The following is a 26,571-nucleotide window of genomic DNA, read 5'->3' on the forward strand; positions in this document are numbered from 1 at the left end:
CTTGCCTCATTTTTTTTCTATTTCATCCCCCTTTTCAATGCCTTCCACATCAAGGTAGAAGGAGGTACATTTACATACTTTTAATACAGCTATGTACTCAAAAATCATCTTACCTTGATGGGAAATGGTATCCCAGGTTTCAAGAAAAGAGGAGTAGCAATTAAATTCAATTCATAAGGAGACAGGACATATTTAATTCCAGGTATTTCAGCTTCTTCATAAAATCCACCTAATAATCAATCAATAAGCATTTATAAATAATATTATCTCCCATCCTTGGAATGTTTTTATAATGTACAATGGAATGGAATGATCTTCCTAGATATTCCCTCTATCTCTATTTTCTATATTTTCCATAACCCACATGCCAGATGTAGGTCCTTCTTCTTTTACTTATATATTGTAGAGCCCAGTAGAATGTAAGTTCTTGGAGGCCGGGGATTGCTTCATTTTTTTTGTCTTGGTAGCCTTAGCTTAGCACAATGTTTTATATATTATCAACAATAAATGTTTATTGAATTGCTGAATTAATGTAGTATGTTATACCTTTCTTCTGGGACTTTTTAATTCAGTCTTGCATCAAAGCTGTTTCAGTATATATTATTTTTATTCATAGAACAGAGGACCAATAAGTTGTAAGATCCTTCATAGCACTGAGAATATTTCCTGATGTGTAGTGGATATTTAATAAATGTTTGATTGACTGATTGATCAACTGAATGATAAGAACATAGATCTGAAGTTGGAAGAATCCTTAGTTCCAGCTCAATCCCCACACTTAAGAGTTGAAATTAAAGTTAGGAATAGTTAATTAACTAGCCCAAGATCATACACATCATAAATAGCAGAGCTGGGATTTGGACTTAGATCTTTTGACTAAAAATCCAGCCATTTTGTGATTATGTTATTTAAGTTCCATCAGAGCAGGGCATATGTGTTTATTTTCTTGTATATTCTCTCAATGCACTCAACACAATGTTGAGAGTATAGTAAGCACTTAATAAATACTCATTAACTATTTAGCTGAATGAATGAGGAAAGCAGAAGACAAGTTTCCTGTCCTCAACAATTTTACTGTTCATCTGAGAAAGCACATGTGTAAAACAACTGGATTCCAACCAATGGAATGAAACAACCAATGAAACATTTCCAAGTTAATGTCTAAGCAAAATAAATAATACATACTGAATGGTAGTGCTTTTAACAGATGAGGAAGCTGAAGAGAGATGTAGTTTTAGAAGAAAATGGCAAGCAGTCATTCAATAAACATTCATTAAGTGCTTACTATGTGCCAGGCATTGTGCTAACATCTGAGGATACAAGAAAAGTTGGTTGAAGTCTTTGGTAAAATTCTTGGCTGAATTCTTTGCATTGACAAAACTACCATCCCTGTTACTATATCCAATCAAAAAGACAAGATATGATGTCACTCCTCAGGTTATATTTCCTCTATAAAAGGACCACTAATGCCTATTAGGATTCTAACTCGTTTTTAGGGTTAGCCTGCCAATCAGTGGTTTAATCCCCACTTTATGACATCTTTCTTCTTGTCATAGCTACCTCCTTTTTAGGGTTAGTCTGCTTGTTAAACTTTTTTAGGAATTTAACCTGCCAGTCAATGGCATAATTCCTACTAACTCTCTAAATCCTTTTTAGGATTAGCTTGCCTTATGGAGGCAAAATAAAACAACAAAAAACGAATTTATTAGGAACTTGTCACATCTTAAAGGTAGTTTCCTTCTTAATGGCCGCCTTCCTTCTGGTTAATTATGAGTTCTGCTAGGGAACTTGTTTTTCCTCTTGTTAATTTCTAAAAATCCCCTTTCCTTACTAAAAAAACCCTTCAAGATTTAGCTGCTGTTAGCAGAGTAATAAAATCTTTGCCTCTTGATTTGGAGAAGCTCCAAACTTATAAATTATTTTGAGATAACCTGTGACTTTGAGTTATAATCCAACATGTTTTGGGAGTCACACTCTAAACCCTATCATTTTGGTGGCCCGTGTGGGGAGTCTGAAACATCAATATATTTTTGTTGGTTCTGCATTTTGGCACCTCAAAACCCCAACAGAGGGAAATGCTTTCAGTAAATATGCCCAGAATAAGGAGATAGAGTGTCTTGTTTGAGGGACAACAAAGAGGCCAGAATCACTGGATCAAAGTATAAAAGGGATTGGGAGAAAGAGGAGGATAAGGTATGGAGTGGGTAAGTTATGAATGACAAAAAGAGAATTAATTATTTCACCCTAATGGTGAAAGGGAGGCACTGGAGTTTATTGCGGGAAGAAGGTGGGTATGACATGGTTAGAGCTAGGCTTCAGAAAAAAATCATTCTGGTGACTGAGTTGAAGATATACTGGAGTAGAAGATACTTGAGGTGGACAGAAAAACCCAGCAAGCTATCTGCAAGTATATCCAAATATATGGTAAATTTCAAGTCATTCAAGTGTTTTTTCTCCAGAGAAAAATGATGAAAAATTAATGCCTGAAAATGTAAATGTAGAAGTTAGTGCCATATAGATCATTGAAGCAAGGAGGATAAATGAGCTCTCTGAATAATGAAATTAAAAATGAAAGAACAGAGTCAAAGAGTAAACTTTGGATGGGTTTAGAAAGGAATTAATACAAATACGATAGGGAGAGGTCAACCCTTTTCTTAAAAAGGTGACCAATAGTATTAAATGATTGTATAACAAGAACTATTAACAAACATTAATTGAGCACCTTCTATATCTAAGACTCTATGACAGGGTGGCAGAAGAATTATGAGATGTATTTTTTTTCTTTCAAGGGAAAAAAATTAGGAATTAGTGAGAAAGTATATAAACACAGAAAGCTAATTCATCCTAGCAATACAAAGAAGACCAGATAAATGGTCACTAGATTTGATTAGGAAAAACTAAGAGGTATTTCTAACAAGGACAGTTTTAGTGGAGTAATAAGAAAGGTCTTTCATAGCACTACTGCCCAGTGCCTTCTCAGCTGAAGTCCTTGACTCATGCTTTATTAAAAAAAAATTTGGACTAATTGCTTCAACAGCTTTTTCTCCTCTTTCTCATTTCATTCCTACTTGAAAATATCTCCCTTTTCCCCCCTTTACTTCTGACCTGAAGATGAAGTGACTCTTCTCCTAAGACCAAATCCTCTATATGTATTCATTCCTCCTATTCTCTATAGCAAATTGTCTTTACAATTATCCCTATCCCCTTTATTATCCAATCATCCCCTAGCTAGTGATTCCTTTTTTTGTTGTATAAAAACATGCTTCTCCATTTTTTGAAAAAAAAAACTCATTTGAGTCCCACTAGTTCTGCTTATTTTTATTCTATATCTCTTCTCCATTTTTCAGGTAAACTTTCTAAAAATATCATCTTTACTTAACTTGGTACCTCCATCTCCTCTCCTCTCACTCTCTTCTAAACTATCTACAATCTGGCTTGTAGTCTCTCAATTGAAAATGCTTTCTGTCCAAAGTTACCAATTATCTCAACTGTCAAATGTAATGATTTCTTAATGATTTCTCTTCAGCATCTGATAATTATTGATTATTAGATATGTTCTTCTGTCTGGATTCTTGTAATATTTTTCTCTCATGATTCCCCTGCTTGTCTGACTATTTTTTTTCAGACTCCTCATTGATTCTTTATCCATGTCACAACCACTAACTGTGGGTATATTCCAAGGCTCTGTCCTTGGCTACCTTTTTCCTTCCTCTCTTACATTCTTAATTTTATCTTTCTGGCAAAACTCATAATTCTACCACATTTCTCTGTTACTGCTTAGGTTATCACTTCTTCCCAATCTTTGGAGTTCAAAATCACCCTCTACTCCTCACTTTCATTTATCCCACATATCCAATTAATTGGCCAAAACTGTCATTTCTGTCCCCATATCTCATCTTTCCTTATACTCAAACAACCACCACCCAGTTCAAGCTTTCAGCACCTCTGTCTTAAACTACTTTAATGTTCTCTTAATTGGTGTTGTGTAATGTTTGGGCTAGCTTTCTGGAGGTCATTCTGCAGGTCCTTGGTCTCAGCAGGATAGATCCCACGAGAATGATCAGAAATAGAATCTTTAGTCCTTATTCTGGTCTAGTTTTGATCTTAGTGGAGGAGTGTAGGAGGCAAGAGAGCCACCAGGAGGATAGTCAAAGACAGAATGTCTCATTTCGAATCCTTCTTAGCCCTTCTATACCCTAGTATAATTACATTATTACAGCATACTGAATATGTGTGAACTGGAGAACCATTACATTACCATATGAAGTATTAATATATATGTGAACTAGAGAACCATCATCTCATCAATTCCAATGAGTTAACACTTTGTTTCAAATATACTTCTCCAGAGTTCTAGCCCTCTACAATGTTGCCTTATGACTCTTTCTGCCTCCTCCTACTCAAAAATTCTACTGATCTCTAAGATCAAATATAAACTCCTCTGTTTGATAGCTATACTTCTTTTTTTTTTCCCCCATGGGGACATCCCTTTATTTTCCAATTTTAAAAGAGAGCAATGCAAAGGATTACATATTGTGAACAGTTAGAGACCTCAAGGATCATTTAAGAAGCCTCTCATTTTAAAGAGAAGAATACTGAGGTTAAGGAATGGGAACTGACTAAATCAGGGTCACAAGATCAGTAAGGCAAAAGTAGCCAGCATGGGACCAGACCTCTGGGGGGAGCGGGGACGGGAGCAGGGGCAGGGGCCAGGGCCAGGGCCCATCAAGGGTTATAAGTAAGCCTTCTCTTGGCCTTGGGATGGGACCTGGCTGAGCGCCTAGGAGGGGAGGAGGCTGATGATCTTTGGTCTGGGGGCTGTCCGATCATCTGACTGGGAGTGATGTAGGCCCCTGGCCCCTGGATCTGTGGAGGCCCCAAATCAGGCAGAAGCTGACCACTGGAACAGCCAGAACTGCCTTCTGTTTCTGTCTTGAGTCCTTCCTGCAAGGGCTGCAAGCATTGCATGCTGTGGACCTGGGCTGGCCCAGGGGGCCTCTGGGGGGCCTGGTTCCAGAAAGATACTCCCAACTGCAGGTGAGAATCTGACTTCTTGTTCTCGGAGTTTTGTATTATCTGGGCATAATCTGTCATTCTGAGCTGAGAAGTGCCGGCTGGAGTTCCGTGGGGAAATCCGGGCCTTTTCCTGTTTGAGCAGGTCAAGGGGCATTTCACCTGGGAGATGCAGGGAGGATAGACGGCTACACCGTTTCACCAGCCAGGGGTAGATAGGGTCAAGCTCTGTCCGCATCTTATTTTCACAGTTGTAATCAGCTGGAAGGGTGGCAGCTCGTCTGTGGGTGGTGGCGGTGGTAATGGATGAAGAGGATGTCAGGCCCCTTTTTCTCAAGGGTCGATCCGGAGCGATCGTAGCAAGAGCCGCCTGCCCGTTCAGGGTCATGGCATATTCCACATGAAAGTGACCACGGTTAGTAAGTTTCCTTTCTTCACTACTACATCCTTCCAGGAGGGCAAGAGTTTCAGTTTCTTTGTTTTACTCTTTCACCCCCAATGCCCCTCCCAATACAGACGCTTTAAGCGGTAGGGGCTCGATCAATGTTTGCTAAAGGAGTGAGCACGTGGAATGGGCTGCCCGAGCTCTCCTAACTGGGAGTCTCTAAGCTAAGGCTCCAAGGCCTTCAGCGAGGGATTCGGGAATACTTGTTCGGCTACTGGAGGGCTTCTGTTGTACCTTCTAGCTCCGCCCCCTGAGAATGAATGAATGAATGAAGGGAGGTGCTGGCAGTGATTGACAGAAGCGCCCGAGAACTTCACGGGGTTCTTTGACAGGCAGCGAGAGAGAGAGAAAGAGAGAGAGAGAGAAGTAGAAGAAAGAAGAGGAGAGAAGGGGAGAGAGGGAGAGAAAAGGAGAGAAAGAGAAAGAGAGGGGGGAGAGAGAGAGAAACAGAGAGAGAGAAAGAGAGAGAGAGAGAGAAACAGAATGATATCTGTACTTCTTTATAATACTGATTTTTCTTACTTTTCTTTAGTCTTACTACCCAGCACTCTCTTCTACAGAATCTGCAGTCCAACTAAAGTGACCCACTTGTTGTTCCTTCGACATGATATTTCAATTCCCATCTCTGCATCCTTGCACTTGTTTCTCATGCTGGGGAATGTAATTCCACTTCACCTCTTTCTTTTTCTCTTGATATCTTTGGTTTTCTTCAAAACTCAACTCAAACTGTACATTCTTCCTGGTCTTTCCTGATTCCCACAACTACCAGTGTCTTCTTTCCTGTGATTCTCTTGTCATTTAAAAAAAAAATATTGCTTATATACACATATATGTACATATTGGTTCTCTCATAATAATTTAAGCTCCATGATGGTAGGGTCTGTTTCCCTTATGTATTTGTATCACTGCTGTTTATCATAATGATTGGCGTATAGTAGGTGATTAATGAATGTTTGTTTATTGATTGATTTACAGAAGTTAAAATGCATTGCTTTTAGAAACAAGTGGCAGAGGTGTGGAGTGTGAGGGAAGACATATCTAGTCTACAACTGGAAGAGATCTTATCATATGATGTGAAATAAAGGACAGTGAGAATTAGTATGCTAAATTAGAAGGAAACCTAGAACACAGAATGTAAGAACACAGAACCTGATATGTTAGTGTTAGAAGGGACCTTAGAATATATAGTGTTAAAAAAAAAAAAAGAATATAATAGCTGGATGAGTCCTAAAAGAACAACTCCAATTCTCTCATATTAAAGATACAGAAATTCTATTTTTCAAAACCTAATTATAAACTACAGAGAAAATATGTAACCAACCAGTCAACAGGCATTTAAGAGCTTATTATATTACAGACACTATGTACTATGTAAATGCATTCCTTATTCTATTAAATCCACAGTTGTTTCTGGAACACAGCTCTACCACTAACCAATTGTGTCATTTTGAAGAGATCACGGAGTAATGTCATGGAAAGAACAAGGGATTTAAAGTCAGATTACTTAGAATCTTGCCTCTGCTACTTACTACCTCAATGACTTTGGGTATATGACTTCCTCTTCTCTGAGTCTCAATATCTTTATGTCCCTAAATAGAGGATTAAATTATATCATCTCTAAGGTCACCTTTTATCTTTCAATCGTGTCATCTTGGGACTCCTGAATTTATAAAATAATAATAGAAATGTAGCATCTGTTCATACTGTTTCTCTTTTATTCATGTAAGAATATGTACATATATAATTTATGTTTATAGTTTATTGATAGATGCTAATATTTTGTACATCTGGGATCCTATCAGAACAAGAGCAGTTCATAATCAAATTCTCTTAATCATTCTGTAAAATACTTCTTCATAAATTTTATAGAGAGATTTCACCCAACACATAAATCTTACTATTTTCTGGGTACACAACACTTTCCTCTACTCTTCTGTTAGAGCTTGCTCTCAATACATAACAGATTTTTTTTGACGTTGATGTCATGCTTTATGCTACTCCTATGTGATATCCAAATATTTAATCACATTCACTCATTCTGGCACAAAATGTCAAACTCTTACCTGTTGACTCCAGGACTGTGACAGTCACATACAGGTATTTATTATTTAAGTCTTCCAGGCTTCGATATGATAATTCTTCAATTGCCTTCTTACTGTTAAATGTGACTTCTGTGATTCCATTTATCATCTGTTTTTCAAAAGAGACCAAAAAATAATGTGTAATATTGCCACATTATAAAGGTAATTTATATATTATATTATTATAAAGGTAAATTTATATTATATTATATATAATTATAAAGGTAAATAAGAGTCCATTTTGAGCAGCTCTTAGCACAATTAGCAGTCATATGATAATACAGTACATAGAGGTAAACATTAAGGAATACTGCCCCAGTTCTATATGGTGAGTGTACTTTGAAGTTTGACTTAATTAATATTCAGCCTTCCCTCATATTGGCTTCTTATCAGACTATATGCCTTGATGCAACTCCACACTAATTTGCTTTGTTAGCTAAGAAAGACCCTGTATCCTTCCCCCAACTGAAATTGATGCCACAAAACTGCTGTTTTCTATTTAGAATATGAATCCAAAATTCAATAACTGTCTTCTGCCAAGTGACAGTGTAGCAAATCCAGGATATTGCCTTTGAAATAGAATGGCTCTGGGGGGCAACTGAATAAATTTAAGAAACCTATAACATAAGGTTAATATCACAAAAAATTAAAGTAGTTCCTTTTTCAAGCACTGATCAAGTCTACATTAGCAAAAAAAAGTGGAAAATTGAATACATAATTAAATCTGATTTGTCTAAAATATTTATAATATTCAAATATAAAACTTTTCAAAAATATAAATGATAAGAACACATTAATACTTCCACGGACTGTGATCTCATCTCCATGATGTGGCTTGCAACTAATTCTTGTCATTATTTCATGAATAAAAAAAAAGGAAATCTGCCAATTACAGTAGATCCCTTCTTCTTTATCTTTTAACTTTCTACTGGTACAGGAGCGCTCAGTCTGCCCATCTGTTCACCATCCCTCACTTCTCATGAGACCTGCTTTCCTTTTCTTATCAAAAATTTCCTAAAGAACAAATTTTAAGCCACTTGTTAATAAATTCTTAGCAGTCCCTCATTTCTATATTCTATAGCCAATTTATGAGCTCTATGTATCTACCTAAAGTTCTGATTCTTTTGATGTTATATTATTTCTTACATTGTAGTGATATAGCATTCCCAGAAGCATATTGGTACTAAATGATCAGGTTTTGTTTCAGAGAGCATTTTAGGAACTTCAAGAGCACTACACACTAACAAAATGCAATCTAACTTACTCTCTTCTTTCTATCAACTTTGAGTCCACTTCAATCTCTATCTATAATGTCCAAGACCAAGACATGTGTATTGGTAGACTAACTCAATATGTTGTCAATCCAACTGCATATTGTAGTCTTAATAATAGGTATCCTTCTTTTACATTTTTTGTCTTCTATATGGATTATTATAATAGTCTTTTTATATTGGCCATGAATGGCATAAAGAAGACCTTGCAGTATTTGGGGGATTGATGAATTTGGTCAGGGATATCTGCAAACAGGAGAATCTGGAGGACTGCATCAGTTAAAACAGATGGCTTTTTCCTGTGACTTGCCTGAGTCATTTTCCATGACAGTGGTAAACACCTTTAGTAAGCATATGTTCCTCTGTTTCATGTCCGATGATATCAATAATTAGAAGATCATGGAGAAAAATTAACTCTGTCCTCGTATCTATCAATTAATTTTGTATAATTTTTGCATTTGCATGGGAGACAATTTGTTAGAAACCAGTCTCATAAAGGCTTATTCTAAGTAGAATTATCTAGAATTATCTGAAAAATGCCTTAATTTCACTTTTATAAAGATCATAGAATTTTATAACTGAAAGGGTCATCTTGGTTATCTAGTCTAATACAGAAGAACTTGGATCCAGAAAAGGGAAGTAATTTGGACAGGATCACACTAGCAAATTAAAACCTGGATCAGAACTACAACCCAGATATCCTAATTCAGTTGTTTCCAGTTCTCCTTGCATTTTATAGTTTTCATTCAAGGATCTCCACATTTGTCTAAATGATTTTCCATAGCCTTCATGCATGATCTCATGTTTGTTATAGTATTACTCAAACACCTCTGTCATTCCATTCAAATACCTCTAAAACTCTATTATTCTATGTATATGATTACATGTATAAAGACCATACCATGCCTATATAAAAATATGTATAACAAATAAATACACATTTCATTTTGTGAAAATATTATTGTAGCATCTTACCTGTGCCTGCTGCATTGATTTATGCATCATTTCTTTCCTATCTTCTTCTAAACTTTCTTTTATTCCAAAATTGATATAAACATCTCCCTCAGAGACCTTCTTATTATAAAAATAGCTGTCAAATGATAACATAATTAAACCATTTAAAAGTTACTATAGTGAGTTTCATATAAAATAAAACTATATTTAACATTACATCAAATTTTGATCCTTACAATAGACTGTGTAAAGCAGAGATTATTTTCTCTATTCAACAAATAAGAAAATTCAGGCCAAGAGTTCATAGGATCATAGATTTAAAGCTGAAAGAGATTTTAGAAGTTCTCAGTTTTATAGAACAAGAAATGGGGCTTAAGAAATATTAAGTTATTTATAAAGTATCTGAAGCAAGATTAGAATTCAGCTCTTTCTGATTCAAAATCTAGGATGAATATATGTGCTCACTTAATAAGATTCATTATTTGCACTAATTGGAATCTAGCTATACTCTCTTCACTGAGCCATCTAAGCTCAATGTGCCCAAGATTACACAAAAGGATTCAGATCTAGTTTTAGAGAATCCTGACTGGTGAATGAATGAAGAAAATTTCTTCCTTCCCATTGAGCCTGGGTTTTTGACATAATTAACTTGTTCACTGGTTGACTCCAGGCAAAGAGATCCATCTCTCTAAGCCTTGGTCTATAAAATGGTGGAAATAGTATATACTAAATGTTATTTATCTCTCAGGTATATTGTGATCAAAGTAAAGCATTATATATACTTTAGATCTTTTATATAAATTTTATCTAGTATGGTTAAACTTCAAAGTGCTATATAAACGTGAATTTATACACTGTTTGGCAAAGGGAATGGACAACTAATGATAAAGCCATATTTAAGATTTGCCTCTGACATATTCTGGTTATGTGACCCTGAACTATGTGATCTTCACTTTTCAGTGTCCTTAGTAGTAACTTTCTATGAGTATAAGTTGCAAAGAAGGAGCTAACCTTCATTGGGAAAAAGATTTTATTCATCTTAGTCTTCACTCAAGGTCCTCCATATTTGTATTAATGAACTCCCAGATTCATATATATTACTTTGTGTTTATTATGCCTTCACTTATATACTCCTGTTATATCAAGATAAGAATCAATTAACTAACTTTAAGATACTATGATCCAGTCATATCTCTCAACTAATGAAATCACAAGTCCAGGATGCTTCACCTAGCTACTATGATATAATATATTAATGTTGACCATATAAACTGACAAGTGATGCTTAGAAAACATTATCATTTCTCTTCCTTACTGCCTATATAGATGCCTATATAGATGATATATATATATCCCCATGGACATTGGTAATTTTGGAGTGGACAATTTCAGTTAAATGATGAGGTTGGAAGTCAGATTACTGAGAGTTTGATAACCAATGAAAGGAGAGGAAATGACAGTACTAAGCGTACATGATTTTTTCATGTTTAGCTGAGAAAGAGAAGAGAGATAAAGAATGATAGCTGATCGTCATGGTAGAAAGTAATGAGGATTTTTTTTTAAGGATGGGGGAGACCTGTGTTTGTTTGTAAGCAGCAGGAGCCAGTGGATAAGGAAAGATGGAGGAAAACTGCTGAGAAGAAGGGATAAGATCAAGTCTTATCTTGATCAAGAGTACATATAGTGGAGGTGACGTTGGCAAGTAGAAGGGCCACTACTTCATTAGAAATAGAGGGAAATGGGAGATAATGGGGGACATGGCAAAGGGAAGATGGGGATGAAAGAAGGAGCCCTGCATGAATGGTCTCAACAGTTTGGTGAACTCAACATACTTTCTGCAGACAGAATAAATAATATCTTACATAGTGCATTAATAGTTTTCAAATCTATGTAGATAAAGTGACCAATAAAATCCAAATTTGTTTTAAAATATTACTGATTCCTTGTTCCTTTTGTCCTCATATATTTTCTGTCAATATATACTAATAACTGCTATCATTTTTTTAAAACAAAAGGAAATGTCATAGGATTATGTATTTTTAAAAATTGGTAAATTTGAAAATTAATTCACTTACTTAGCTTTTATAGTAATACTGAAGTCTTCAAATTCTTTGTAGCTAATGAAGTTCTTTTCTGGTTCTATTGATACAGAGAAGCGTGGCATCACTGAAAATAAAAAATGGAGAAAGCATAAAATAATTGAAATATTATTTTAAAAGCACAAAGCTTTTTGGTATAGCTGGATGGACTATTAAGATAGGAAAAATTTGCTTCTTAAAAACATCTTCACAGTTAAAGGTTCTGATAAAGGCCTCATTTCCAAAATATATAGAGAATTGACTCTAATTTATAAGAAATCAAGTCATTCTCCAATTGATAAATGGTCAAAGGATATGAACAGACAATTTTCAAATGATGAAAGAGTGTTCCAAATCACTATTGATCAGAGAAATGCAAATTAAGACAACTCTGAGATACCACTCACACCTGTCAGATTGGCTAAGATGACAGGAAAAAATAATGATGAATGTTGGAAAGGATGCGGGAAAACTGGGACACTGATGCATTGTTGGTGGAGTTGTGAACGAACCCAACCATTCTGGAGAGCAATCTGGAATTATGCCCAAAAAGTTATCAAACTGTGCATACCCTTTGATCCAGCAGTGTTACTTCTGGGCTTATATCCCAAAAAAATACTAAAGAAGAGAAAGGGACCTATATGTGCCAAAATGTTTGTGGCAGCCCTGTTTGTAGTGGCTAGAAACTGGAAATTGAATGAATGCCCATCAATTGGAGAATGGTTGGGTAAATTGTGGTATATGAATGTTATGGAATATTATTGTTCTGTAAGAAATGACCAGCAGGATGAATACAGAGAGGCGTGGAGAGACTTACATGAACTGATGCTAAGCGAAATGAGGACCAAGAGATCATTATATACCTCAACAACAACAACTATGAAGATGTATTCTGATGGAAGTGGATTTCTTTGACAAAGAGATCTAACTCAGTTTCAATTGGTCAATGATGGACAGAAGCAGCTTCACCCAAAGAAAGAACACTAGGAAACGAATGTAAATTGTTTGCATTTTTGTTTTTCTTCCTACGCTATTTATACCTTCTGAATCCAATTCTCCCTGTGCAACAAGAGAACTGTTCGGTTCTGCAAACATATATTGTATCTAGGATATACTGTGGCATATTTAACATGTGTAGGACTGCTTGCCATCTGGGGGAGGGGGTGGAGGAAGGAAGGGGAAAAATCGGAACAGAAGTGAGTGTAAGGGACAATGTTGTAAAAAATTACCCTGGCAGGGTTCTGTCAATAAAAAGTTATTTAAAAATATATATTCCTCCCATTTGACAAAATGATTGTGATCCATTATTTCCTACAGCAAAATTTAAGGTAGGAATTAGAAAATTAGAAAAGTTTTCATCTTTAAAAATAAGTTAATCATTAAAGATTATTAAATAAATAATCTTTATTTAATAAAGATTAAATAAGAGACTTAAAAAGTTAAAATGGTTCCCTCAAGATTACAGAGTTGGTGCCAGACTAAGAATTATACAACCCAGGAATCCTGATTCCTAGTCCATAACATGCTACAAAGTACTTTAAACATATGATTTATCATTATTATAATTATTCCTAGTATGATATCCTGCTTCTTTTTTTTTCAAAGTAGCTTACTATTTTACAATTTTTGGAAGACAAACCATTTTAAAAGAAATCTTTAAAACATAATAAAAAATCTCAGCAGTTGCTGAAAATTACCATATTCCTTAATTTCAAAATGTGTAAGGCCTAATGTTGTGAAGTCTTCTTTGTATTTGGCTTTAATTGTCCACACTCCATATCTAGGAAACAAAATAGTCCAAGTTACTTAAGAATTGTCATCAATTAATAATAGTTCTCATCTTGACCCAGAAGATAACAAATACAACTTTATTCTTAGATGGGAAAAAAATAACATAAAATCAATATGACCATACATTTCACACATATATTTTGTATCTTCCACATAGTTAACAATAATACTGAGTGTGATAATGGATTTATGTGAAATTAAATCTATATAGTAGAAATTTATATTTTCTTTTTTATTCAATTTAACTCAGAAAGCACAGTGCCTGCAAGGTACTGCATTTATGTTACTAGTAATAGCTTCTTTCCATTTGCTATGGTTTATCATAACAAATAGTTGTTATATGAAAAACTTACCTTATTCTATTAGACAAGTTCCTCTTAAGGCAAGAGACTGAATCTTATACAGTCTCATATTCCCTTTCTCAACTAGTACAGGCTTCATTCAACAATTAAGAATTCAACTATTCAATATCTATTTCTGAGGCTAATACAGTCAGTAATGGCTTTCTGGATTGGCTTGGGGCATAAATAAAATATTCATTTTTCAGAATAAAAGAAGAAAAAGCTGCAGAATAACCAAGTTCATTTTCTAGTAGCATTGTTTCCTAGCAATGTCTTCTCAAATGTGTATTAAATTGAATAAAATTTTATTAGTGGGCCAATCTCAAAGTCTAACTTCAAAAATAAATTATAAACTTTAGAAAATAAATAATGCTGTTATCCAAAACATTTGATATAGAACACTGCTTGCCAAATGGTGAAATTCTAGAATTGTGAAAAATTTTTAGACTTTATATGGAATTATTGGACTATGGATCTTTATTATTTAGATAGTGTTCTTTATTTTCAAAGAACTGTGTAATTATCAAAGTATCTCTTTGTTGCACAGTTTTCTTCACACTCTCCACCAAACCCCCAACTTTCCCCTCCCTACCAGACCTTTCTCACCCCTCTCTACCTCCATCAACAAATTTCCAAAACTGAGAGGGACAGGGGAGAGGGTTGTGGAAATCTCAGGATACTCTGTGAAACTCCAGCACCCTCTGCTGGACTGAGGAAAAAAAAATTAACACCCTTTCCTGTCCCCTCTCCTCCAACTTCCACAAAATCACATTTGGCAGTACTTTTAAAACGTTAGAGCAGTAATGGAACGTAGAACACTGAACACAGCTTAGTAAAACTGAAGATAATCATAAAATTTGAACTAGAAAATTTGTTACATAGAAAATATTAGTGCATAGAATCTCAAATTTTAAAGGTAAAAAGAAACTTTAAAAATTAATATAAAATATAGACTTTAGGACTTCAGGAGTCCTTTGGTATAGACCAACCGTAATGCTAGAAAGAATGAGGACACCTCTCTAGTACTCCAAAAAGGCCTTCCATCTTGTAAACCAATTCCTCTGCCACTTAAATCAGTTCATCTTTCTGAGTTTCACGTCTCTTATAAAAGGGGAAAAATAAAATTTTCATAAGTGCAACCATAGTTGTTGGTATAGGACATAACCAATATGCCCAAGCACACTTTAACATCTCAAAAAATTATTAAACATCTCATATTGTATTAAACATGTTATATTATAAAGTAATCCAGCCAAGTATTAAAATTCAATTTAGTGTCTTTATTTTGTTTGATGAATTAAAATGTCCCTTATGATTTTATGCTTAATAAAGGTTCATTTTTTTAATGAAAAAGAAAATTCTCTGGGTAGATATACTAATGAATTGGGCTCATGCCCACGGTCACAGGATTATAAAAATAAAGTAAGAAAATGGATTTTCTAATGTTAAAAACTATGTAAATGTAAAAAGATTATATACTTACATACATACTAGATATATATGAAACAACATAGCATTATAGAGAATCAGCCTTGGAGCTAGTTGTCTGAATGGGCAAGTCAGTTAAACTTCTATGTATTAAACAGTTCTCTAAGACTATAAATTGTAAATACAATGCAGACTTGCATTAGTAAAGGGATTTTTCCTAATCCTAATAGATAATATATTACAAATGTAGATACATCTAATAGATAATATGTATATATTGTGTATGTGTATGTACAAAGGATCTCTGATTTTCTTCTAGTAGGGCACCCCTCCTGTCATCTTAGAGCAAAAACCATCTATGATTTATTAGATAATTTTTAAAAGGTTGTGTAAGTCACAAAGAGATTGTTATTGTGATATCTGCTCAGTTAATAATAGTGAATGTTAGGGTTTACTGCTCGCTCTCTCTGTCTCTGTCTCTGTCTCTGTCTGTCTCTGTCTCTCTCTTTGTCTCTCTCTCTCTCTGTCTGTCTGTCTGTCTGTCTTTCTCCTTCTGACTCTGTCTCTTCATCTCCCTCTTCCTCTCTTCCTCCCTCTCTCTCTATCTTTGTCTATCTCTCTTTCTCTTTCTCTCTCTCTCCTTTTCTTTTTCCTTCCTTTTCTCTCCCTCCCTTCTCTCATTTTCCCCTATCTCTTCTATATCTCTCTTTTCTTTTCTCCCTCTTCTTCCTCCACCCCAGCGCCTATTTTCTGTATATTTCCAAACAGTGGTTTGGAAGAAACAGAGAACATACCTTATAGACTAATCATGGCATAGTAGGCATCTGTTCCAACACTGGAATGATTCTAAGGCTTTGATAAAAAAAATATTCTGAAGCACCTTTTAAAAAAAATCCTTTTCCAAACACACTTCTCTGGGCTCAAATACACCCTTAAGCAAGGAGAGTTGGAAAGGCAAGCTGTAGTTTTTGCCAGGATACTGACTTTTATTAGTCATGGTTTTCAAAAAAATGTCAGCTTGCTAGGGCCAGCCTTAGGTAGTTTTACATGTGTTTGTGTCACGCTATCTTTTTGTCCCCTCTAGGTGGCTCCACATGACTGATTTTCTGTAATATTGATGGGCAGCAAAGAATCACAAAATGTTAGCGCTGGATGTGAAGGGGTGGGCTAGGTCAACTCCTTCATTTTATATGTGAGGAAACTTACGTGTGAACTCTGGAAAAGTGAAGTGATTTAGCCATGATCACATAACAAAAAATGGCCAGTGAAACTTGAATTCAGATCTTCTGATACTTAGGGCAGCTAGGTGCCACAGTAGATAAAGCTCCAGGCCAGGAGTCAGGAAGACTCATCTTTCCAAGTTCAAATCTGACCTCGGACACTTCCTAGCTATGTGAGCCTGGGCAGGTCACTTACTGAGCTAGGAAAGGAAAGGGCACTCTAGCATTTTTGCCAAGAAAACCCCAAATAGGGTTGTGAAGAGTCAGATACAGCTAAACAGCAACAACTTCTGATACCAAGCCACATGAAAACATTGTCATCCATTTTTAACTAAAGTATAATTATATAAAAATATCTACAACTTAAGAACCTAGGGCACTAAGAGTTAAGTGACTTACTCTAGACTTTTTAAATAGGGGGCCAGTTCACTGTCCCTCAGACTGTTGGAGGGCCAGACTATAGTAAAAACAAAAACTTTGTTTTGTGGGCCTTTAAATAAAGAAACTTCATAGCCCTGGGTGAGGGGGATAAACGTCCTCAGCTGCTGCATCTGGCCCTCGGCCGTAGTTTGAGGCCCCCTGCATGGTCTAGATTGCACAGCCAGTATACATATGAGCAAAATTTGAACTTCGTATTCCGTGCCTCATAGAGAAATGAAATCATTTCCCCTACACTGACTCAGTGGCCCAGGTTGTCAATTATAGATCTCCATCGTTAGAGCGAGCTTTCTCATAGGGAACACACTACATAAAGTCATAGAGCCAAACAAGCAAAACAGCCTGAAATACTTAATATTTATATGGGGGAATAAAGAGAAAGATAAAGAACTACTATGTGCCAGGACTTGGACTAAGTACCTTACAATTATTATTTCATTGTTTCTTACAACAGTCCTAGGACATAGATGCCATTATTATCCCCAATTTTATGATGAGGAATGTCTTCACATGAGAAACCTACAGCAGAGGTTAAGTGATTTGTCCAAATTTACATATCTAATCATTATGAGAGGCTTCATTTGAACTCCCTGAGTCCAGGTTCAGTTTCTTTCTATTAAGCACATGGCTGCCTCTAGCAGTTATACATATCTGTATATGTATAAATATATATGTAAACATATATTTGTATGCATACATATATTCAATAATTATATCAATAGTTATTTTAATAAAAAGCAAAAATAATTTTTATAGCATATTAGAATCTACAAGGTATTTTTACATCTATTAAATTATTTAAAAATATGATGTCTTAGAGAAAGAGGCAGGTCAAGTATTGTTATTCTCATTTTACAAATGAGGTTATCGAAGTTCAAAGAGGCTGAATAATTTGCAATAGACCCCCATGGGTAGTAAGTGATAGAATATATGCCTCCATTTTTCTCATTCATAAATCTAATAGTTTTTCCAGTATTACTGCATATTGTAAAAGAAACTATTTTATTTAGAAAGATTTTAAAATACTTTGGATTTGATGGAATCTTGAAATCAGGAAAAGAAACAATGCCAACATAATCATTTTCTTGTAGGATTTCAACTTCTGCTCCTTCTGGATCCTATGGATTAAGGGGAAAAAAAACCTATATTACAACCTCAAAGAACAAAAACTTTTATTTATTTGCAAGCTTGAACTTAAAATCATATATTTCCTGATTTTTATTTTAATCATAAAATTTGTAATTATTTTATTGTAAATCGCAATGATTTAATAATTACTAGCTTGATCAAATTTTAAAGCATATATGTTTTCTCTACATCTCATATGGATATTAACAAAAAGTATTCTGTCTCCAAAGGTCAATTTGATTCCTTCAGACAAATTCAGTCCTCAGTCACTTGCAACCTGATGCATTCTATTGAAATTGTTCTTTTAAAGATTACCACCTAAATGTTCAATCTGATTATATTTTTTTTCTCAGTTCTTATTCTACTTCTATTTCTAATTTATTTAAGGATTTGATACTGTTGACAATCCCCTTTATCCTTGAATGATCCAAGTTAGGTTCAGAAAATAACCAGGGGCATGATTTCCTACCTCTGGTCATAATTCAATAGTCATAATATGAATGTTTTAAACATATTGTACTATGTCTAGCAACATAGTTTATTGAACCATTAGAGAAAGTACATGTTAGAGAAAAGGATAAGCACTCTACACAGACTCATTTGCCTATAGTTATCTCCCCCAAACTTCCTCCTTCTTGTTCTCTCAGTTCTTTGGATGTGGCACAAACAATGTGACCAAACCTGCAGATCATGGAAAGGGAATAGATGTGATTATGTTTAAGACCCTAGTTCAGACTCCTAAACAATACCAGAGGAAATCATGGAGAGAATTATAGTCTTGCTCACTTTGCTCACCAACTGATAAACTATTGGTTTCTAGCTCTTCTCTAACTCCAAAGTCCAATTTTCTTGCCATTATGTCATACTGTCATCTAACTAGATAACTGATTCTTTCCAATAGAGATCACAGATTTAGTTCAACTAACCTTGAAAATAGTGCCCCTCCCATTAGTACAGTGGCTATTTAATTTGGTATTGAACCATGCACTTTGAGCTAACAAGCAATGTCTATGACAGTAAAGGATCAATGTCTTCTCTTGGGAATGTGAGGAAATGGTACAGTGCAAAGAGTATTGGACAAGGAATCACAAGTCCTGGATTTGAATCCCTGGTTTTTCATTGACTACCTGTGTGATCCTGGGCAAGTCACTTATATTTTGTATCAGTTTTTATTTTTCTTTTTTTAATCTTCAGAGTGTTTGGCTTATATGATCTTTAACATTCCTTCTTATTCTAATAATCCACAAATCTATGAAACTTTATAAAAGTCCACTGGATCACAGAATCATAGCACTGGAAGAAATAGAATTGGAAGGAATTTTCAAGGCTATCTGGTCCAAGTAGTGCCTGACGCCCTCTTTTAAAAAACCCAACAAATAGTCATACAGCCTTTAGTTAGATACTTCTAGGAAAGATAAACCAACTGCCTCTTGTTGAAAACCATTCTGATTTTAGGCAGCTGTGAACACATTATCCCTCACATTAATGTACAATTTCCTCTTTGCAACTTTCAATCATCCCTAATAATTTTGCTTTTTGAAGACAAAAATAGCAAGTTTAATAACTCTTGCAAGTGACTGTCAAACTATTTGGGGAAAAATGCTGTTCTATCTTCCCTAAATCTTTTATTTTCCCTAATTCTTTTATTCACTCCTTTTATGAAATGGACTTGAAGCCATTCACTGTTACAGTCATCCCTATTTCACTCTTTTCCAACTGATCAATGTCTTTCCTAAAATGAAACATAAAGAACTGAGCACAATGGCCCCAGATTTAGCTGATCAGGACTGAGTGACTGGCTCACAATATTTCTCTCTATCACAAGGCATGCCATCATATGAGAGAACATCAATATACATACTAATATTCCTTTAAACTCCTCAACTTACAGATTTCTCAAGCTACTTCATTTCATGACCACAATCTATCTCAATCACACATAGGTCGAGGTCAGAGTCTTGATCTTGCCATCATCCATAAGTGTTCTATTTTTACAATTGTGAATTCTGAAATTTTTTTATCTCATGATAATCTTTATCATTTCATCTTTCCCTTATCACTTCTAAACATCTGGCTTTATTTGACATATTTTTGCAAGTTTTTTTTTTAATGTGTGGCTTAATAAAAGACCATGGAGTCTCATATCTGAATCTTCATTTAATCCATTGTCATATATTGATTCAGTTGGAATATGTGAAAAAAAATCCACCCTTATACAAATATGTAGTTAGAAAAGAGAGGTGATTTTTGTTAGGCTAATCATGTCTTAGGATTATTATGAAAATAATTTTGACCTTGCAGATCCCTTGCAAGAGTCCCAAACATCCTGAGGAGTCCAAGGACCACACTTTGAGAATTACTAGTCATCTTAACTAAATACATTTAGCACTGTTGGTCACTCACTCCTCCTAGATACTTTTTCCTCTCAAGGTTTTAGTGACTGTTCTCTTTTGGTTTTACTTTTCCCAGTTCCTTCATTAAATCTTCAGATTTAATCATATCAGCTAATTGGGGATGTTCCTTAAACTTCTGTTCTAGACCCTCTTTCCTTTTCCATTTATCTCACTTGATGATCTTATAAGCCCCAATAAATTCAATTAGCTTGCAGACTGATGATTCCCATATCTAATTCTAATCTGTCTCCTTAGGTTCATTGCTACATTTTCAGCTGCCTTCTAGAAATCTCAAATTAAGTGGCTTATAGACATTTCAATCTCAACATATCTAAAATAGACATTATCTTTCACTCCAAATTCTTCCCTCTTTCAAAAATTTCCCTTTTAATATTAAGGATATCATAATTCTCCCAGTCACCCAGGCTCAAAATGTTGGTATCCTCTTTAATTCCTCTCTCACATTCACCTCACATTGTCAATCGATTGTCTTAGCCTGTCATTTCTACTTTTACGCTATCTTTCATATAAGACCTCTTCTCTCATAGACCCTGATGCAACCTTTACCTCATACTTGGACTATTGAAATTACCTTTTGGTTGGTTTCCCTACCTCGAGTCTCACCCCATTCCAACCCACACCCCAATAACCTAATAAAATGATTTTCTTAAAACATAGGTCTATCTATGTCAACTCCCTAATTGATAAGCTCCATTGATTCTCTGTTACCTCCAAAATCAAATTTAAAATGCTGTGTTTTATATTTAATGTTCTTCACAACTGAGTCTTTCCTACCTTACCAGACTTTTTATATTTATTCCCTTAACTGCAAGATCCAGGTACAGTGGTTTAATATTCCATTTTTCAATTCTATTTTTTTTTTTTTTTAGTGGCTGTCCCTTATGTCTGCAATGTTCTTTCTACTTATCCCTACATTCAGACTTCCCTGGCCTTCTTCAAGACTTCAAATCCTACCTTCTGCAAGAGAACTGTTAGTCTTTTCATTCTATGATTATCTTCCATTTACATTATATATCTAGTATGTCCATAATTATTTGCATAGTCTTCCTCATTAGACCAGGAGCTCATTGAAAACAGGGACCATTTTTGTGTCTTATTTTATATTTTCAGAACTTAGCCAAATGCTTGGCCTCTAGAAAGTGCCCAGTAAAGGTTTGTTGATTATGAGTCTTATTACTTTTAATAGCTTATAAGCTTAGTGACTTGTATATCTGTACATAATAGATGCATTAATGAAAGATTTTTGAAAATTGAATGGCATTTGATCAAGTTTAATCACAGAAGTCTCTACTCTATTCTTGTTTCTGAAAAAGATATTGCTAAATTATTTACACAAGTAACATACTCACTATAAAAGTTAAGGTCGTTTCTCTCCGAGCTGGCTTCAATTCTTCATTCAAGGAAAAAACTCTTATCTTTACTGCAAGAATAATTTGCATATTACAAAGTATGTTGAATTCTATTTAATCTAACTATCAAAACCACAACTCTAGTATTGTTTGATTTCTAAAGCTTTCAATCTCAAAATACAAGTTGATCCTGCAAGAAAAAAAAAAGTTCAATGAAAAAACTGTAATAACAGATAAATTAGGAATGACAATCTGATCATTCACATTGAAAAAAGGTTCTCCCAAATGATAAGGAAATACCTGATTTTATTAGAGTGTCCAAGTAGAAATCTATACAAGCAAAAAGAAGGGTGTGGGAGGAATGATACTTGAACTGTATTCTTCTCTAAACTGATCAAAGGAGGGAAGAGTATACACACATAGTGGGACAGAGTAATATATTTTACTCAATAGAAAAATAGGGGGAAGTGGAAAAAGATCCTAGAGTAAGCAATTTAATCATAATATTTAAGTTTTTATAAAGTTTTGCACTATTTTACTCATGTTCTGGGAATTTTAAATTCCCCATGTGATATCAGATGATATGGGGATAGAAGGACCTTTGGGGGTTTCCTGGAAACTATATTATGTAGGCATCTGCCTTTTTAAGCTACATATTCCTACTTAAAAGCAATGGAAAGATCAATGCTCAAAAGAAAAGAAAAGAAAAGAAAAAAGATCTCTAAAAGATTTTTTTAAATTTCTTCAAATATATAGCTTATTTCATTTAAAATATATTTGATCAAAATTTTACTTGAACAGATTTTGAAAAGTATATCTAATAAGCAAAATATTGCAAAAGCTTTTGCCAATAAAAATCAAGGTATGTATGAGGTTGACAGTGTAACACATGTTTTATCAATACCTTCCAGGAGTCAATTTCAAGATATGAACATGAATATTTTATTTAGAAAACAAGTAAATGTTTTCATTGAAAAATCTAATTCTTCCTGTGCAACAAGAAAACTGTTCGGTTCTGCACACATATATTGTATCTAGGATATACTGTGACATATTTAACATGTATAAGATTGCATGCCATCTAGCGGAGGGGTTTGAGGGAGGGAAGGGAAAAGTTGGAACAGCAGTGAGCAAGGGATAATGTTGTAAAAAATTACCTATGCATAAGGTCAATTTTTGATCATTTTTTTCCACTCACCACCCCTTTTTGCCTGAGAAATGTTTATATAAGCCCAGATATATAGGTATAAAAATTAGGATTACCAAACATTTACGATAATAAATCATAATGTTATGACTCCCCACATTCTATTACAAGACCCTATATGGGGTCATGAACTACAATTTACAAAGCTGGAATTTAGATAATCTCTTGCAAAATGTATTGGAAAGAATTTTCTTTTTCAGGTTTTAGCTAAGACTTTCATCCCTTGAAATCCATTTCCTGACTTTTAGAAAGTCTGTGAGTTATCAAGAATGAAAACAGTGACCTCATAAGACTAGTTTATATGAACACTAAAAGAACTATGAGTAATGAAGAGTTTTCAAGAATGATGTAATTGTTTTCCAGGCAGAAAAGAATAGTTGGTATTTTACCTGACTGATCAGGAGTATAAATGGGCTTGTCCGTCTGAATGAACAGAAATCCATTCTCATAGGTTAAAGGTATTCTTTTCTCTCTTGTAAAGTGGGGAGAAACAACTTCTAAATATACATAAGAAACTGTATTTCCTCTGCTAGATAAATCTCTTGGCTGAATCTGAAATAGAAGTGTTGAAAGAGAATGTAAAATAATCTCAAAGTGGTTAAAGACTCTTCAAATACCTTTATATATGTGTTACTTTGAAGAGTACTAGAAAGGTACAGCACTAGAAAAGAGAATAGTCATCAGAAATCAGTATTGACTCAGTCAGCTCCTAGCTATGAAACTTTGAAAAGGTTACAATTATAACTTCAGTTTACTTCCCATATAAAATAATAACAAAAACAATAATCATCTAATCATCATCATCATCATCATCTACCTGCCTCAAAAGGAATCATGCATGAAAGTCTGATGGCAACTTGAGCTATATACATGTGAATTCTTATTCTTCTCAAAGTACATGCTATACAGAAATAAATTATCTCCATAATTATTGTATTACCTTGAAATGGTTACACTTATTGAGATAATAAAATTTAAGCTTGGAGACTTTAAATGATTTGCCCACAGAGGTGTTGGATGTGGGACTAAAATGAACTCTTTTGTCTCCTAGACAAGCACTCCTCATTCTATGTCAAACTGCTTTTCACTCTATATTTGTAAAAGTAGACAAACTATTCTTTGGAAACATACAATTAAGGGTGCAGAGTTCTGGAACTTGTTTTCTGGGGATAAATTCACTTTTGCAGAGGAATAAGTGAATCTTTTATCTGGAAAGCTTTTAATGGAGATGGTAGCGTCAAATGCTTCTGTGTATCCATGAGCTTGAATTACAACATTTTCAGATGCTCCAACATGGAATACTTTTGCTGCTGAAATGATGTATCTGTTAGAATAATAGAACAAATGGATCAATTTCTGTAGAGTCCAAGCTTTCTGATTTTTTTTTAATATTAGAGATATTTAAAATCAATATATTCTCTTAATTCTAAGTATAAATAAACATACTTTTAAAACTTTTCCTGTTTTGTATCATTTTTTTTAATTTTGCAACATAGTCCATATGGAAATAGATTTTGTGTGCCTCTACATCATATCCTTGAAAAACATTGAGATATAGAACTTTCCAGTTCTAGTTTTAATGATTTCACTTTCAATGTACTGATTAGTCGTACTGATTCCCCCCTTCCTTTTTTTTCTTTTAAAAAAACTGTTTGTCTCATACTCAATAAACAAAGCTGGAATTGTTTAAAAAAAAAAAAAAAACTGTTTGTTACCTGAGATGATTCTCTAGATGGGGATGGGGAAGGATTACTGCAAACAACATAAAAACTAAGACATCAATAAAAACTTATTTTAAATTAAATATAATGACTTAGGATTTTTCAAACTACCTCAAATAAGGAGGGGATCCTAATTCTTACTAAAGGACATTATACAATTGTTTAAAATATTCTGAAAAAAGACAAATTTTAATTTACTGCTATATAAAATTGTATATAGAGTGTAGCAATTGAACTCTAATTCATGCTCAGGTTATCTTCTCTTCCACCTATCCCTCTCTATGCAAGGAGAGTATTTTTTTTTAATGACAACTCACCATACCTGAAGTTCATAGTCAACATTCAGCCCATAAATCCCATCTCTTCTTTCTACACTTCCCCCTCATTACCACCAAAACAAGTCTTCTACTTCTATAAATATATGTTAGTTTTGCCTGTTGGTTCAGATCAAAATCATAGAAATCTAAAGCTAGAAGGATAATGGTTGTCTCAGACTCTCTTTATATAATTAAGAAATTAAAATGAAATATATGAAGCAGCTTGTTCTTGATCACAATTAAAGAGTTAGTAGCAAGGTTGTTCTTAGAACTCAGGTTTCACCATCAAGTAGCATTTTAAATCAATATGCATTATTTTACTTACGTCTGCTCCTGTCCCCAGCTTCTTCCAAAGCAGATTAAAATGCAGACTATTCTTAAAATGTCCATACTGGTGAGTAACAGAAAACCATTGGTGCTGCTTTTCATGAGAGTGCCTCAACCTTGATTTGACTCAATTCTGCCGCTAGTGTTTGAGACCTCATTCATTGGGTTAATTATTAATGTGAGATAGAAAACTCTCCAAGAGGGTTCTTAAATTTCCACATGAACTGATTTGATGTCCAAAGGTAACATTAGGAGGGCTGGTGGAATATCCAGTTTGAGAAACTTTATTTTGTGTGGAAGAAAGACCTTAACCAAAAAATCTAGTAGTAAGGAGACTGGATCAAAATTAGACCTGGGCTTTACCAGTGAAGGCTGGTCTGTTTTGGACTGATCTGTGAAGGTGATGATGAGTCAAGCTTTGATAATTTGAGAGGTGAAGTTTATTTGGGAGTGGGAAGAAGAAACAAAGGATTTAGCTGTTCCCTTGTTGTCCCTCATAGGTACCAGTCTTCCATCTGTGAAGCTAAAACCAAATAGAACAGCAGCTGCCCAGTGGAGTGAGCTAAGTCCAGTTTCGATATTCTATAAAGGAAGCCACTGGGGAGGAGTATGTAAAATTCTGTTCTCCCATCCTTCATTCAAAAGAAAAGAGACTGAGGTTTGAGTTAAACAACATGCTGGTGAGTTAGAAGTAATGAGCTTATCCTGGGACTGGTATCTTGTTCTGTGGAGCTGGAACAGACAAGGCAGCAGATGCTAAGTAGATTAATAAGTGGAATAATGATATGTATGTATATGTGTATGTATAAGTATATACATATATATGATTTGTGTTGTAGATAGGTTGTCTAGGGGATGAAGGTTCACATTTTAAAAATTCCTCTCTTCTTAATTTTAGGTCATTTTGGAAAGTGGTCACACTCAAAGGACTGACGAGTTGCTGAGGGAGTCCTTCATTCAACTAGTGTATTCCTGCTAAAGGCCAGCATTGAACATGTATGGGTATTGGTTTTATCCTAAACCCACACAACATCCCCAGCTAAAATAG

General features: G+C 34.6%; 1 protein-coding gene across 1 annotated transcript in view; it reads right to left on the reverse strand.

Annotated features, from left to right (window-relative positions):
- The window catches only part of C5 (complement C5), a 116,898-nt gene extending 91,273 nt beyond the window's left edge, over window positions 1-25,625 (reverse strand). The window contains exons 1-10 of the mRNA XM_051979541.1: window positions 25,522-25,625; window positions 24,290-24,482; window positions 23,548-23,710; window positions 21,952-22,022; window positions 18,087-18,178; window positions 13,540-13,622; window positions 11,840-11,930; window positions 9,786-9,900; window positions 7,522-7,648; window positions 114-229 (exon numbers count right to left, since the gene is read on the reverse strand). Coding sequence (XP_051835501.1) covers window positions 114-229; window positions 7,522-7,648; window positions 9,786-9,900; window positions 11,840-11,930; window positions 13,540-13,622; window positions 18,087-18,178; window positions 21,952-22,022; window positions 23,548-23,710; window positions 24,290-24,482; window positions 25,522-25,625 — 1,155 coding nt within the window. The remainder of the gene's footprint in view (window positions 1-113; window positions 230-7,521; window positions 7,649-9,785; window positions 9,901-11,839; window positions 11,931-13,539; window positions 13,623-18,086; window positions 18,179-21,951; window positions 22,023-23,547; window positions 23,711-24,289; window positions 24,483-25,521) is intronic.
- Window positions 25,626-26,571: the final 946 nt, after the last annotated feature.

This window comes from Antechinus flavipes, chromosome 2 (genome assembly GCF_016432865.1).
Source record: "Antechinus flavipes isolate AdamAnt ecotype Samford, QLD, Australia chromosome 2, AdamAnt_v2, whole genome shotgun sequence".
Classification (NCBI taxonomy): Eukaryota; Metazoa; Chordata; class Mammalia; order Dasyuromorphia; family Dasyuridae; genus Antechinus; species Antechinus flavipes.